General features: G+C 43.8%; 2 protein-coding genes across 4 annotated transcripts; one reads left to right on the top strand and one right to left on the bottom strand.

The window, feature by feature from the left end:
* Positions 1 to 104: 104 nt before the first annotated feature.
* On the bottom strand, positions 105 to 5,533 carry LOC134017108 (guanylate-binding protein 1-like). 2 transcript variants are annotated; one of them, XM_062456433.1, is made up of 11 exons: positions 5,390 to 5,533; positions 4,471 to 4,670; positions 3,819 to 3,946; positions 3,564 to 3,673; positions 2,933 to 3,120; positions 2,034 to 2,276; positions 1,647 to 1,927; positions 1,223 to 1,432; positions 988 to 1,090; positions 710 to 903; positions 105 to 562 (listed from the first exon to the last, which is right to left on the bottom strand). In XM_062456433.1, exons 2-11 carry the CDS (start codon positions 4,661 to 4,663, stop codon positions 431 to 433), a joined length of 1,782 nt encoding a protein of 593 aa, XP_062312417.1. In that variant the 5' UTR covers positions 4,664 to 4,670; positions 5,390 to 5,533; the 3' UTR covers positions 105 to 430. The 2 variants fall into 2 exon arrangements, with proteins under 2 accessions (XP_062312417.1, XP_062312416.1); XM_062456432.1 differs by having other exon boundaries at positions 106 to 562; positions 4,471 to 4,673; positions 5,390 to 5,478.
* On the top strand, positions 5,526 to 12,179 carry LOC134017107 (guanylate-binding protein 1-like). Of its 2 annotated transcripts, XM_062456431.1 has the most exons (12): positions 5,526 to 5,643; positions 5,813 to 6,013; positions 6,271 to 6,398; positions 6,490 to 6,599; positions 7,091 to 7,302; positions 7,820 to 8,062; positions 8,222 to 8,502; positions 8,618 to 8,830; positions 9,014 to 9,116; positions 10,036 to 10,324; positions 11,041 to 11,158; positions 11,411 to 12,179. In XM_062456431.1, exons 2-12 carry the CDS (start codon positions 5,842 to 5,844, stop codon positions 11,831 to 11,833), a joined length of 2,292 nt encoding a protein of 763 aa, XP_062312415.1. In that variant the 5' UTR covers positions 5,526 to 5,643; positions 5,813 to 5,841; the 3' UTR covers positions 11,834 to 12,179. The 2 variants fall into 2 exon arrangements, with proteins under 2 accessions (XP_062312415.1, XP_062312414.1); XM_062456430.1 differs by lacking the exon at positions 10,036 to 10,324 and having other exon boundaries at positions 11,034 to 11,158.
* Positions 12,180 to 12,378: the final 199 nt, after the last annotated feature.

Below are 12,378 nucleotides of genomic sequence, written 5' to 3'. Positions count from 1 at the left end.
ATAGCACAAGCCAAACATTGCTACTGTTTCTTGAAAGTATTCGCTTTCATAAGCAAAGAAATCGAAGGATGTAATGAAAACGCAAGTATCACGAACCAAGTAATTTGTGATAATATCAATGGTAGGAGAAAGATAACAATTCCAAGAATAAGCCAAAGGAAATCCCTCCTCATACATGTGTGTGTGGTCTGCATGCACTGACATATGAAAGGTAAACTATTTTAACACTCACACCATCACACAAAACTATATTTCATATCTTATCTTACATGTTCCTAAATTTGAGCACTGATAGTCTTTATTGGCTTGAGGTCTTACATGTAACTGACATGCAAACTGTAACTGACTAAAAACTGCTAAAAAATGACTGAATGTAACTGAGGATTGTGGGTAATGAAAGAAAGAAGCTAAACTGCTCCTGGTTTGAAGCTTATTGTAAAATGCAGCTACTAGAACTACGCTTATTTTCTGCTCTTCTCTGGTCTTCTTGGATTTGATTGATCTGTCCCTGCAGCCTGGATGCTCTGTCATCAAAGCCCTGCTGGAGGAGGGATTTCTGCTCCTGGAATGGAGAAAAAATAACGTTGACGAATTTACTACCACTGTGAATTAAACTGTGTGTAGGTCTGAGCAGGGGCACAAGTTTGTTTTCAAATGTGGGTGATAAAGTATTATGAAACCAACGACCCTGGTTCTGGGAGTGTCTCACCGTCAGCTTGACCTGCAGAACCCTGTCGTACTCTGCAGCTGCGTTTCTCCTGTCGACCTCCATCTTCTCCATCAGCTGATTGACGTGCTGCTGGTGAGTTCTGTCCTGGTCCTCCTGCAGCCTCTTCTGAAACCTGACCTGCTCCTCCGCTGCACACCGCTCTCGTTCAGCCTGCTCCCTTCTGGCCTCTTCCTCTACACAGAGAGATACACAGCAGGTTACATGAAATACACTTCCTGAAATATTGCGGTGCTATAGTGATAGTATACTTGTGTCACCTTTTGTCCTCTGCTCAGCTTCAGAGAGAGAATTGTCTGCTGCCAGGATAGTCTGTCCAAGGCTGGCCAGTCCATCCAGGTACACCTTGAGAACCTCCTCTGCCTAGGACACACACGCAAAGAGAGAAATAGATATGAGAGATGATAACTTAACTACACACAAGGAAAAACCTGGTAATACTGATTTAAACTCTCATCTGAACTTATTTGAAAGCACCACTTCTCTCCAACATACCTTCACTCCTTTGCCCTCTGTCCTCCTGTATTTCTTGGTCATCATTTGGAGGTCAGTGCAGTACTTGTTGTATCCACCAGGGACAGTGTAGTCAGAGCTCCCCTTCTCCTCCAGAGGGCCGAAGACATGCTTGATGATGCTTTCACACACCCTCTTGGACTCCTGGCAGTTCTCCTCACGGATCTGCCTGTACTCTGCCTCAAGCACTTCCTTAAAAACAGTCATGAGTGATAATGAGAACCAAGACAACACTGGGTTGGGTTAAAGCCCAGACATGCGTTAGTAATGCTACATTTGTACAGGGACATACTAAAATTATGTTTCAAAAAAAGTAAAATAAATTGGTATATTTTATTTTAAAACTTCCGGCCTATTGTGAGAGAAAAAAAGATAGGAAAATATGATTATTTTTAGATGCACAAACCGCGAGCTTTTTCTGGTATTTCTGGTCCTCGTCCTTAAAGGTACTTTTCATGAAGATGGCCACAGCCTCCTTCTCTATCTGGGCGTGGATATCAGACAGCTCCTCCAGGTCCTCGGTGGGGAAAGCCACCCATGATGCCATGTTCTGCTGGTAGAACACCCTGGCACGCTCAACAGCATTGGAGTTCTCAATCTCTGACAGCGCCTGTACGGCGTTGTCCAGGCAGGGGATCTGCCCGCTGCGGATGGCAGCAACGTACGTCTCTGCCAGGTTACCCAACACTGCGGTAGAGACATAGACACATAAAGATCTGGTTGTCATACAATCAATAAGGTTGCAACATGAAATATGATACTGGATAGAAGTTAGGTTTTCGGTAATACTCACATCTGCCAGTTACCAACAAGCCACCTTTCAAGGTCTTAGTTTTGGCGTTGGTGAAGATGTGGGTACAGAAGCTCTTGGACTGCTGGACAAAGTCTGGCTCTAAGTCATCATCGGTCAGCTCCTCCATGCGTCTCATCTTCTCCCCGTTGGCCGGACGCTCAAACACAAAACACCAGCGAGGGGAGAAGTAGTTCCGGAGGCAGCTGCGAGGGAGGTTGTATGCCTGAGTCTTCTGACTCGTACCTTTGAACGACAAAGACACAGTAGTGGTTAGGATTTGCCAACTATGGAAAATCCCATTCTGCTTCCTTCTTCTTACTATCTTCACATTTACATTGTTAGTCATTTAGCAGACGCTCTTATCCAGAGCAACTTACAGTAAGTACAGGGACATTCCCCCCCGAGGCAAGTAGGGTGAAGTGCCTTGCCCAAGGACACAACTTCATTAGTCACGGCCGGGAATCGAACCAACAACCTTCTGATCAATAGCCCGACTCCCTAACCGCTCAGCCATCTGACCCCCCATCTTCCACATCCTCCCTACTTGGAACTCTGGAAGGTGTATCTGCCCTCACAGGTCAGAGCATGAACTGTCTGGAGACAGCGGCTACATTTGGAGCCTCCATATTATTTACCGTGGAGTCTGTGCTCACTTGGGTGTGCTGTGTTTGCATCTGAGTAACAAACACAGAAAGTTCGGAGTACAGAACTTGCGTGTGCACTTCATCTGCAGTAGTGACGACAAGCAACGAGAAAAACTTGCAAGCAGAGAAACCTAACATTCTGTGGGGGTCAGAAACATTCAACAACTACTCAAGACTTATATAATATTATAAATATTCAGATGAACCCAGGCTTGATTTTTGTGGGGCAGGAGAGATGGATTAAGTTTCTCTCACCTGATTTCAGCTTGAGGGCGTTCTCCAGGTACTGATCTTCTGTGACGGCTTCTCCATCGAGCTTCAACTCCAGGGTGAAGTCACGAACTGTCCACACGAAGGAAGGAAAGAACTGCATGTATTCTGCATCATCATCCTCCTTCTGTCCAGACTTCACCTTGATGTGCTCCGTCAGTTCAGTCACGTAGCTGCAGGGGGCGGTGTTGAGGACAAAATGAAACTGGAACATTCTCTCATGAGGGGTGGGTGGGTCATTGGGGCTACACACTTTTTAAGTGGCTGAAACCATAAACGTTTGTTAACTGTGCTAAACCTCAGTGTGTGTTAACTGTGCTAAACCTCAGTGTGTGTTAACTGTGCTAAACCTCAGGGTGTGTTAACTGTGCTAAACTTCAGGGTGTGTTAACTGTGCTAAACCTCAGTGTGTTAACTGTGCTAAACCTCAGGGTGTTAACTGTGCTAAACCTCAGTGTGTGTGTTAACCTCAGGGTGTTAACTGTGCTAAACCTCAGTGTGTGTGTTAACCTCAGTGTGTGTTAACTGTGCTAAACCTCAGTGTGTTAACTGTGCTAAACCTCAGTGTGTTAACTGTGCTAAACTACATGTGCTCCTCTGTAGACATGCAGGATACTGGAGTTTCTCCAAGGCGTTGTTGTCGATGGTGCCCATGCTGTTGTACACCAGAGTGCTGCTGAGGAGGACAGCAAGGGAGAAGATCCAGTTGTCGTTCTTCTCATCGCCCTGGAAACAAGAAAGAACAGAGTTACAGTGATATTAATTACTATGATTAAGAAAACTCAACTTTTACATGGAGTTTTATTGTAGTTCAATATAACACAATTTGTGTAGGGATGACAAGACGAAATAGTCCATTTCCCCCCCTCACCTTCTCTACGTCCCCTAGTCCCTCTGTGTCCAGCAGCACCAGAGTGAGGTCAGCTTGTTTAGGATGAGGCACACACCACATCCAGATGCCCTTAGTCTTGGACTGTACGGTGGATCCCAGGGCAAATCCTTGAGGATGAAGCATAAAGTTCAAGTGGTTAGGTGGTTAAGTACCCTAAGGTTCATAACTGTACAGCCTCTCGTACATAAAACGTTCTCTCAAGGTTCAAAGTACCAGAACTACATTTTGACTACTGATGAAGAGTGTACTTGACAGCCACCATGAGTATTTCACCAAGATAATATACCTTGAGGCTAATACATTTAAAAATAGACCAGGGAATTTCCACTGGAATCTCTTCACCCTCCTGAAGTCACTCTGCCCTGTTCTCTTAAAGGAACATGATCACATTTTCCAACAGGCTGCATGACTTGCAGTGCATGTTTCACTTCACGAAATAAATGTCAATGTCGACACCATAAAAAAAGTTACGCATTATTAACTATAAAATATATAATTTATATAAACTTCACCTCTGGAACTTCACTTCATCACCACAAAAAGGTGCTTTCTTGCATGGCAGAAAAACAATATCCGTTATATTAATTATAGGCTATAAGAAGTAGGACAAAAAGACCCTCTTTCTGCCCACCTTTGTTCTTCCCGGCTAGCTTGTTCATGAGGTAGGACTTGCCAGTGCGGTACAAGCCCACCACCGCCACCACCACCACATGCTGGTCTATCTGGTTCAGGATGTCCTGTGCAGCAGCCACCACACGCAGTTTCCCCTCTCGGTCACTCTCCACCAGGCACACCGGCTCCTTCATGCTGACTGTCCCAGACATGACGGCTCTGCTGAGAGAGACACGGACAAAAAACACAAAGGGCCAAACGACTGAAGTTGGTTTCATATTCGCAGTTTGAAGTTTGAGGTTAGGCCTACTTTTCACTGCAAGTGAAACGGCTGAAAACAAATGTTCTTGTCACTATGGTCGTCGAGATTAGGTTTACAGGTAACTTTACTTAAATGTAAAATGTGGGATTTATATCCCGGCCTAGGCCAGTCCGGTTCGTGTCGATTCTGTCTGTTTATTCCAGGCCCAGGCCCCGGTTACCATTCCGTTTCTTCACCCCTTCCTCCCTCCCGTTAACTCAAACAGTGTGCGAATTACGGGAGGGTTTGACCCCCCTAATTAAGACTTGGACCCCCCCAAAAGAGGTAAAAACAGGGGAAAACCTTGCCCGGGGCGCCACCGCTTGTCCCTGTCTGCCGGCAGATTGACCGTCTTCTCTTGCGCCAATATAAACTCAGCACACAATCAGACTCACGTGTGTGTCATGCGTTTGGGTCTCCCAGTTAAGACGTATCACTATTCGCTATTTGTTGAGTTCATGTCAAATATAGAAAAAGTTAGAGCAACAACGGTGCACAACGCGACCTTCCACATAATACCATCATGTTTTCGGAATATCAGTTGAATGTCGAGCGTTGAAACTAACATTTACCTCGGTCAATAACCGTCCCAACTATTAGGCAACTAATACGATAAAAGCTATGCTACATTACCTACCTTTTCACCGACTTCAAATCCAATCGTTTTGGATGGTTTGCGACAAAACGACGTTGCTGTTGTAGAAAAATTGTGATTATGTGAATAGTAGTGGAACTGAAACTGAAAGTGTTCCGCACGTAATCATATCCTGTTCTTTTTTTTATCGTTACTGCAGTCGTTTTTCTGCAGCTCTACAGACATAAACCTCTTTATTACGCTCTGAATTGAAGTTGCCTACAGTCAGATAAGACACGCAGGCTACCGAGTTTTGGGTAAGTTCAGTAGGGACAGGCTACTACATTCATGAGGAATTGCGTTTTGATACGCCTAGTAGACATTGAATTCATTTGTTCTTATTATTAGGCCATTATTATTATTCAAAGGCATACAAGTTTTTGTACAAGACATAGGCGTACAAGTTGAGCGCATTTACGCTTTCAGTTGTTCAGAGCCAAGCCCTGCGGAAAACAATGGATTCACCAAAGTGCCTGATCGAAAACGTGGATGGTGTGCTTCGACCTGTCCCAGATGCCATCGACCACCTTATGAAGATCCGTCAGCGCGTCGTCGTAGTGGCGGTGGTCGGGTTGTACCGCACCGGCAAGTCTTACCTCATGAACAAGCTGGCTGGCAGGAAAGACGGTGAGACAATATCATTTGTAACAAACTATTAAACCGACAAAAGCCACACCTTTTGTTTTACTTTGGTATCCCATATTGTAGACCTACATTCAAACCACACAAATGTACAGGCATACTTATAATTGCTGTGTTGTAATTATATTGTATTTCCTTAATGGCACGCATACGAACAAGCGAATATGTGTCTACACGTCCTCCATTGCTAACTTGATTCATCCAATGCCGAAATGGAAACCTAACCCTAACCTTTCATTTAGGATTTGCTCTTGGAGACACCATACAATCCAAGACTAAGGGCATCTGGATGTGGTGTGTGCCTCATCCTAAACAAGCTGACCTCACTCTGGTGCTGCTGGACACAGAGGGACTAGGGGACGTAGAGAAGGTGAGGGGTAAATGCTGTAAAGTAGACAATTTTCTTGGTTGAAAATGTGGCACTATGTGGCGCTGTAATACTGAATGCATTTTTGTCTCAGGGAGATTCGAAGAACGATGCCTGGATTTTCTCCCTGGCTATTCTGCTCAGCAGCACTCTGGTCTATAACAGTCGAGGGACCATAGACAACCAGGCTGTGGAGAACCTCCAGTATCCTTCCAGTTTATAAACATGATATGGTCTGCTTTGGAAACGCCCTTGGGTGGTTGGTTTGATGAATAGAATTTTTGTCCGTTCATTATGAAACTGAAAGATGATGTCCGACTGAAAGTGAAACTGATGTTGGCTTACAAAAACAAAATGGTGATTTCTCTGAAATGCTCACTGCTCTGCTGACATGGTTCAGCTCATCTGCAACCTGTAAATAATCTAGAACATGTTTTTAAAGTATAGTCATATTTACAATTACAGTTTACTCATGTAGCAAATGCTTTCATCCAAAGCAAAAGAGATAAAAGTGCATGTGGTTGTACAGTATTTCACTGGCTAGTCAAGGAACGGTCTGTATTACTGCCTACATCGCTAAGTAACCAGATCTCAGCTACAAGGCACAGTGAACAAGAAGGAATACTGCAGTGCAACTATATATATATACACATGTATTATTTATTTTAGAAGATGAAGTCCTTATCTAGTGCCAGATATGTGACTGAGTTGACTGAGAGAATCAAGGTGAAGTCCTCCAGCAATGCTTCATCCAGTGAGGATGAGGAGGAGGGAGTCGATGCCCAGTTTGTCCAATTCTTTCCTAACTTTGTGTGGGCAGTGAGAGATTTCACTCTGCAACTAAGAATTGATAACAGAGATGTGACTGCAGATCAGTACCTGGAGCACTCTCTGGAACTCAAGAAAGGTATGACAATTTAGAATTGAAAAGGTACTTTAGAAACAAACATGGTCTTTCTTAAGATAAACACTATTTATTTTACTGGCTTGCCTTTATTCTAATCACCATTTTGGACATCCACAAGTAAGTAGTCTGTTGGGCTACTAATTACTCCTATTATCTACTCTTTATATGTGTACATGAGGCTATAAACATAACTAGATAAATAAGTTCAAAGGTCTCACTCTAATGAATTCCTTTAGCAGATGTTTGTTATTCAAGCGACTTACCTTTCGAGACCCAGCAATTTATTTATGTCCACTACAGTGTATAAAATATAGACTTAAAATAATCAAATTTAAAACTTTAGTTTTTACCACAATCTCTGGAGGCATCAAAGCATTTTATTGACGTTACTGCAAAATCGAGCATCTTAAAACAATCAAAAACTTTAATCATTGTGCGTTGTGCCAACATCTTTCTGTATATTTGTTAGATCCAACTTTACCCTTTTACGATTCAGAATGGTATAATATGCCTGCAGGTACTGACAGGAGGGTTATGAACTTTAACCTCCCGCGAGCGTGCATCCGCAATTACTTCCCAACGCGCAAGTGCTTCGTGTTCCAGACCCCTGCTTCCCCTGAGAACATGGTTCGACTGGAGTCCATGGATGAGAGGGAGCTCTGCCAAGGCTTCAGGGAGACCACAGACACTTTCTGCAACTACATTTTTCAGATGAGCCGTGTGAAAACCGTCAAAGGGGGTCAAGGAGTTACTGGTAGAAGTGAGTCAGATGACATTGATATTGTTCTAACACGTGACGTCTGAAGATTCTTCAGTCAGTGTATCTTACAGTGCAAGCTTGCATTCTTAATATGGGTGGGATGTCCTGCCAGCTATACAGCACATATACTTCTTTGCATGAATTTGTCATTGCTTGCAGTGCTTGGCCACTTGGTCAAAATGTATGTGGAGACCATTGCTCGGGGCGAAGTTCCTTGTCTGGAGAACGTGGTGCTGGCCATGGCCCAGATAGAGAACCAGGCAGCGGTGGAGGAGGGGCTGAAGCTGTACCAGAGCTGCATGGAGCCGCTGAAGACCCGGTTCCCAGTGGACATGGACCAGATGTCAGATCAACACCAACGTGCTGACCAGCAGGCCACCCAAGAGTTCATGAACCGTTCCTTCAAAGACGGAAATGGGGAATTCTTGACAATGCTGGCGGTAAGAGTTTGATTGGTACACATGTGGCGCTCTACACAGATGACAACAGAATTGAGAATTTAACGTCATAGGAGGTAATCTGGTTTTGAAAACGTTGTTCATACCACTCTTCTAGAATGGTATTGCAAAGAACTATGCTGAACTTCTTATCCAAAATGATGACGCCTCAGAGAAGAAGTGTCAGGGTCTGCTGAGGGATCTCTCCACTCCGGTCTCACAGAAGATCCAGGAAGGGTTCTTTGCCACACCAGGTGGCTACGAGCTGTACTGTGATCTCCACGACAAATTAGTGGCACAGTATCGTTCCACACCTAACAAAGGAATCCGGGTAAGAATGCTGTCCAACTTATATATTTTAATTCCTTTCACAAATGAACCCTCACACCTTCCATTGTGATATGCTTCATAGGAACTTGAGCTTATCACAGTTTATCATGGGACTGTACCACAATATTTACTCAGATTTCTAAATAATCGTTAAAGCAGCATGCTCATGTCTGGTCTCTTGCAGGCTGAGGAGGTTCTGGAGCGGTTCCTGAAGGAGAAGAGTGTTGAGTCCAACTCCATCTTACAAGCTGACCAGAAACTTACTGACAGCGAGAAGATGATCCATGGTAAGATATCTCAAACACCCTGACCGTAACCCCAACTCTAAGCATGTAACTGGCAGGTCTGAATTTTGAAGCTGAAACTGGTTTGTCTGGAAACTCCTCCAAGCCAAACAGAAAGGTAAGATATCACAAACATCCTAACCTTAACCCCAACAGAAAGGTTATGGTACAAGAGAAAAAGTTACAATTCCTTTTTTTGAGTTTCATGGTGCACTGTTTTATTTGGCTGCAAGAAAACAGTGCAAATCATTGTGCAGACTGGCGAGACTCTTGCGTTGGTCAGATAAAGCTCTCTGAGGGGCAGGGTACGCTGTCAAGGCCCCGGGTTCCTGATACAGGCTGTCTCTCCGTGGGATGAAGGAACCAAAGGATGCTGCTAAACTGAAACATTTGTGTGATGCTTACCCCAACCCTAGCTTCTGCAAGTTCAAAAATATACTCTGTCAATGCAGGTCAATTTTGGTATCAATTTTGGTATCTCAGTGACAGCTACGTACTAATTAGCCAGCTCAGATGGCTGAGTGGTTAGGGAAGTGGGCTAGTAATCTGAAGGTTGCCAGTTCGATTCCCCGGCTGTGCCAAATGACGTTGTGGCAAGGCACTTCACCCTACTTACCTCAGGGAGAATGTCCCTGTACTTACTGTAAGTCGCTCTGGATAAGAGCGTCTGCTAAATGACTAAATGTAATTAGGGATTTATGTTCTTTAAATAATAGTGGATAAAGAAACTCGCATGCATATGGAGGCTGCTTCAGATCTGGACCATAGATCAAATTTATTAAACATTTTGTATCTACATTTTTAATCAAGTGCCAGCAAAATTGACTGCTTGACATACATTTTTGAGTTGAAGCAAAGATGATCTATGCTTGCCTGCCACATGCCTCCCTCCCTAAGACGTTTCCTTTCTGGTGTCAACCAGAGGAGAAGAAGAGAGTGGCTGTCCTGCAGCAGGAGAAGGCGGCTGAAGAGGAGAAACGCATTGAGCTGCAGCGCACCATGGAGGACGATCGCAGGAGCCAGGAGGAGAAGATGAAGAAGATGGAGGAGAAGATGAAGGAGGAGTTTAAGCAACAGCAGGAGGAGTTTGAAAAGGCTCTGAAAGTCAAACTTCAGGAGCAGGAGGATCTGTTGCAGAAGGGCCACAAGGAGAAGGCTGATTTGATGGAGCAGGAGATTCAAGAGTTAAAGAAGAGCAATAAACCAGAAAAGTCTGGTTTCTGGGCAAACGTTATGCCGGTTGTTGATACTCTTTTAAAAGTCGGAGAAATATTCAGTCAGTATAAGATCATGAAAAGTTTTAGTAGGAAGTGACAACAATATGTATTGATTTCCACTCTGCTAAGTTAGTTTTCTGTTGGCTCAGTAGTTCGTTTTGAAAATGTAGACTCCTCTTGTCACAGTTAACAATAACATATTTCAAAAAATGTAGAACCTTACTAGGAGTCCAGTTTAGCATGTTCAATGCAGGCCCTTTGTCAAATTTAGCTTAATGTTGTCTAATATTTCTTGATGAATAAATACAATATTTAATCAATGTGCATCTGTACATATTTTTGGTATTCCGGTTTACATTTATAGACCACAGCATTACAAAAGACAAAGTTATGATGGTTCCATTTTATTAACTACTAACTAGCACTACTCTTGACGCATGACTATGTTCAGCCTCTGGTCTGCACCTCTCTGTGTCACCAACCGTCTCTGGAGGAGGGGATCCCTCACTGAACTGCTCCTCCCAAGGTTTCCTCCATTTATTATCGATGAGTTTTCCTGGGAGTTTTTCCTTGTCTTCCTTGAGGGTTGAGGTTGGTTGAGGGGCAGTTCTATGAGCGTATATGTGAATCCCTCTGTGACATGTTGTGACTTGTTATAAGGGTTAGGGTTCGTACAAATACATTCGATTTTGTGTTTCCACAGAGGAGAGAGAGAGGGCGGCAGTGGCCGAGCAGGAAGTGAAGGTGGAGCAGGAGAAACGCCTGCAGCTGGAGAGGGAGAGCGAGGAGAGAGAGAGGAGTTACCAGGAGAGTGTGACTCAGATGGAGGTAATCCAACTACACCTGATTGCCTTCAGTAAACAAAACTGATTTTTACCATCATATACAATTCTACTGTACCATAGTTTTCACAAACTCACACCTCATTCATCGGCTAGCAGAAATAGAAGTTTAGGCAAAATGGTAATTCATCGATACTGAATGAGTGGAGGTAGATTTAGGCATATTAGTAGCTCAGGCTATCCCACCATAGCATTTTAACTGAACGGCTAAACGTAATGATCAACATCATACTCTCAGGCTAAAATGGAGCTGGAGGCAAATCAGATGAAGTGGGAGATGGAGCGAGCCCTGGAGAGCAAACTGGAGGAGCAGAAGAAGCTTCACGAGAGAGGCTTCTTGGAGAAGGAGACGGACATGAAGGAGGAGATCACCGCACTGAGGCACAAGATGGAGGAGGCCAAAAGCGAGAGGGAAGATAAGGCTTCCTATCGAGAAATGATGGGAACCCTCATGCATAGTATCGGTGATGGTTTGGGTCATTACTTTAACTACAAACAGGCCCGTGAGAAACGCAAGGCAATACAGAGTAAGACTCTACTGTCCTCCCGGCCCAGAGGTGTGAAGGCTGGTGTCCCTGACACCCAGAAAGGGCTCCCTAACCCAGGGACGAGAGACCAGACACAAGCCAAGTCTGGGGGGAGCTCTGGGTCAGAGGTGTGATGTTTAGCCTGGAACTTGTCTAATAATCATAGAATCCTCAGGCAGGTTTCCTAGTACAGATGGTTATTTGGTGTTGGCAAGATTTTACACCATTTTCTATACTGATTGATTTCTTGGGTTACAAGGAAAAATATAAATAAGACGAAGGTTACTCGAGGGGCTACATATTATGAAATAATGCATGGCTCCAAATATTCAAATTAAGAATTTTCTTTTCTGATTATTGGTGGATATTGTGAGAACTTGAAATTAATTTGGTGTTTGGTTTTTGGAACTGACTGGTTTGAACTCCAGCCATATACATTTCTTATACATTCAAAACAAATAAAACTTCATTTAATGTCAATCAAATCATTTGTTTATTCAAACAGAAACATTCAACAGCAGCAATACAGTAATGGAATGACATGGGCACATCTCTCTACTCAGAACTCCTGGCCACAACAAACTTTGTGGCCAGGAGAAGACATGCAGGGTTCAGGAATGATCTTTATTACTACAGCTTGGTACACAGTCTGTGTGTGTCCAGTTAGGAGACTCGTAGC

Source organism: Osmerus eperlanus, chromosome 3, assembly GCF_963692335.1.
Source record: "Osmerus eperlanus chromosome 3, fOsmEpe2.1, whole genome shotgun sequence".
In the NCBI taxonomy this organism is placed as follows: domain Eukaryota; kingdom Metazoa; phylum Chordata; class Actinopteri; order Osmeriformes; family Osmeridae; genus Osmerus; species Osmerus eperlanus.
Note: the sequence above shows the minus strand (reverse complement) of the source record. Positions and strands in the feature narration are given on the sequence as shown.

Bases quoted from the DNA above. Each gene is read 5' to 3' on its own strand.
- LOC134017108 (XM_062456433.1), bottom strand. From the start codon at position 4,663: ATGTCTGGGACAGTCAGCATGAAGGAGCCGGTGTGCCTGGTGGAGAGT. The intron at 3,674-3,818 runs GTGAGGGGGGGA...TCTTGTTTCCAG, and splicing joins GACTAGGGGACGTAGAGAAG to GGCGATGAGAAGAACGACAA. The intron at 904-987 runs GTGACACAAGTA...CTCTCTGTGTAG, and splicing joins AGCTGAGCAGAGGACAAAAG to AGGAAGAGGCCAGAAGGGAG.
- LOC134017107 (XM_062456431.1), top strand. From the start codon at position 5,842: ATGGATTCACCAAAGTGCCTGATCGAAAACGTGGATGGTGTGCTTCGA. The intron at 9,117-10,035 runs GTAAGATATCTC...GGTGTCAACCAG, and splicing joins CAGCGAGAAGATGATCCATG to AGGAGAAGAAGAGAGTGGCT. The intron at 10,325-11,040 runs GTCTGGTTTCTG...CACAGAGGAGAG, and splicing joins AAGAGCAATAAACCAGAAAA to AGAGAGGGCGGCAGTGGCCG.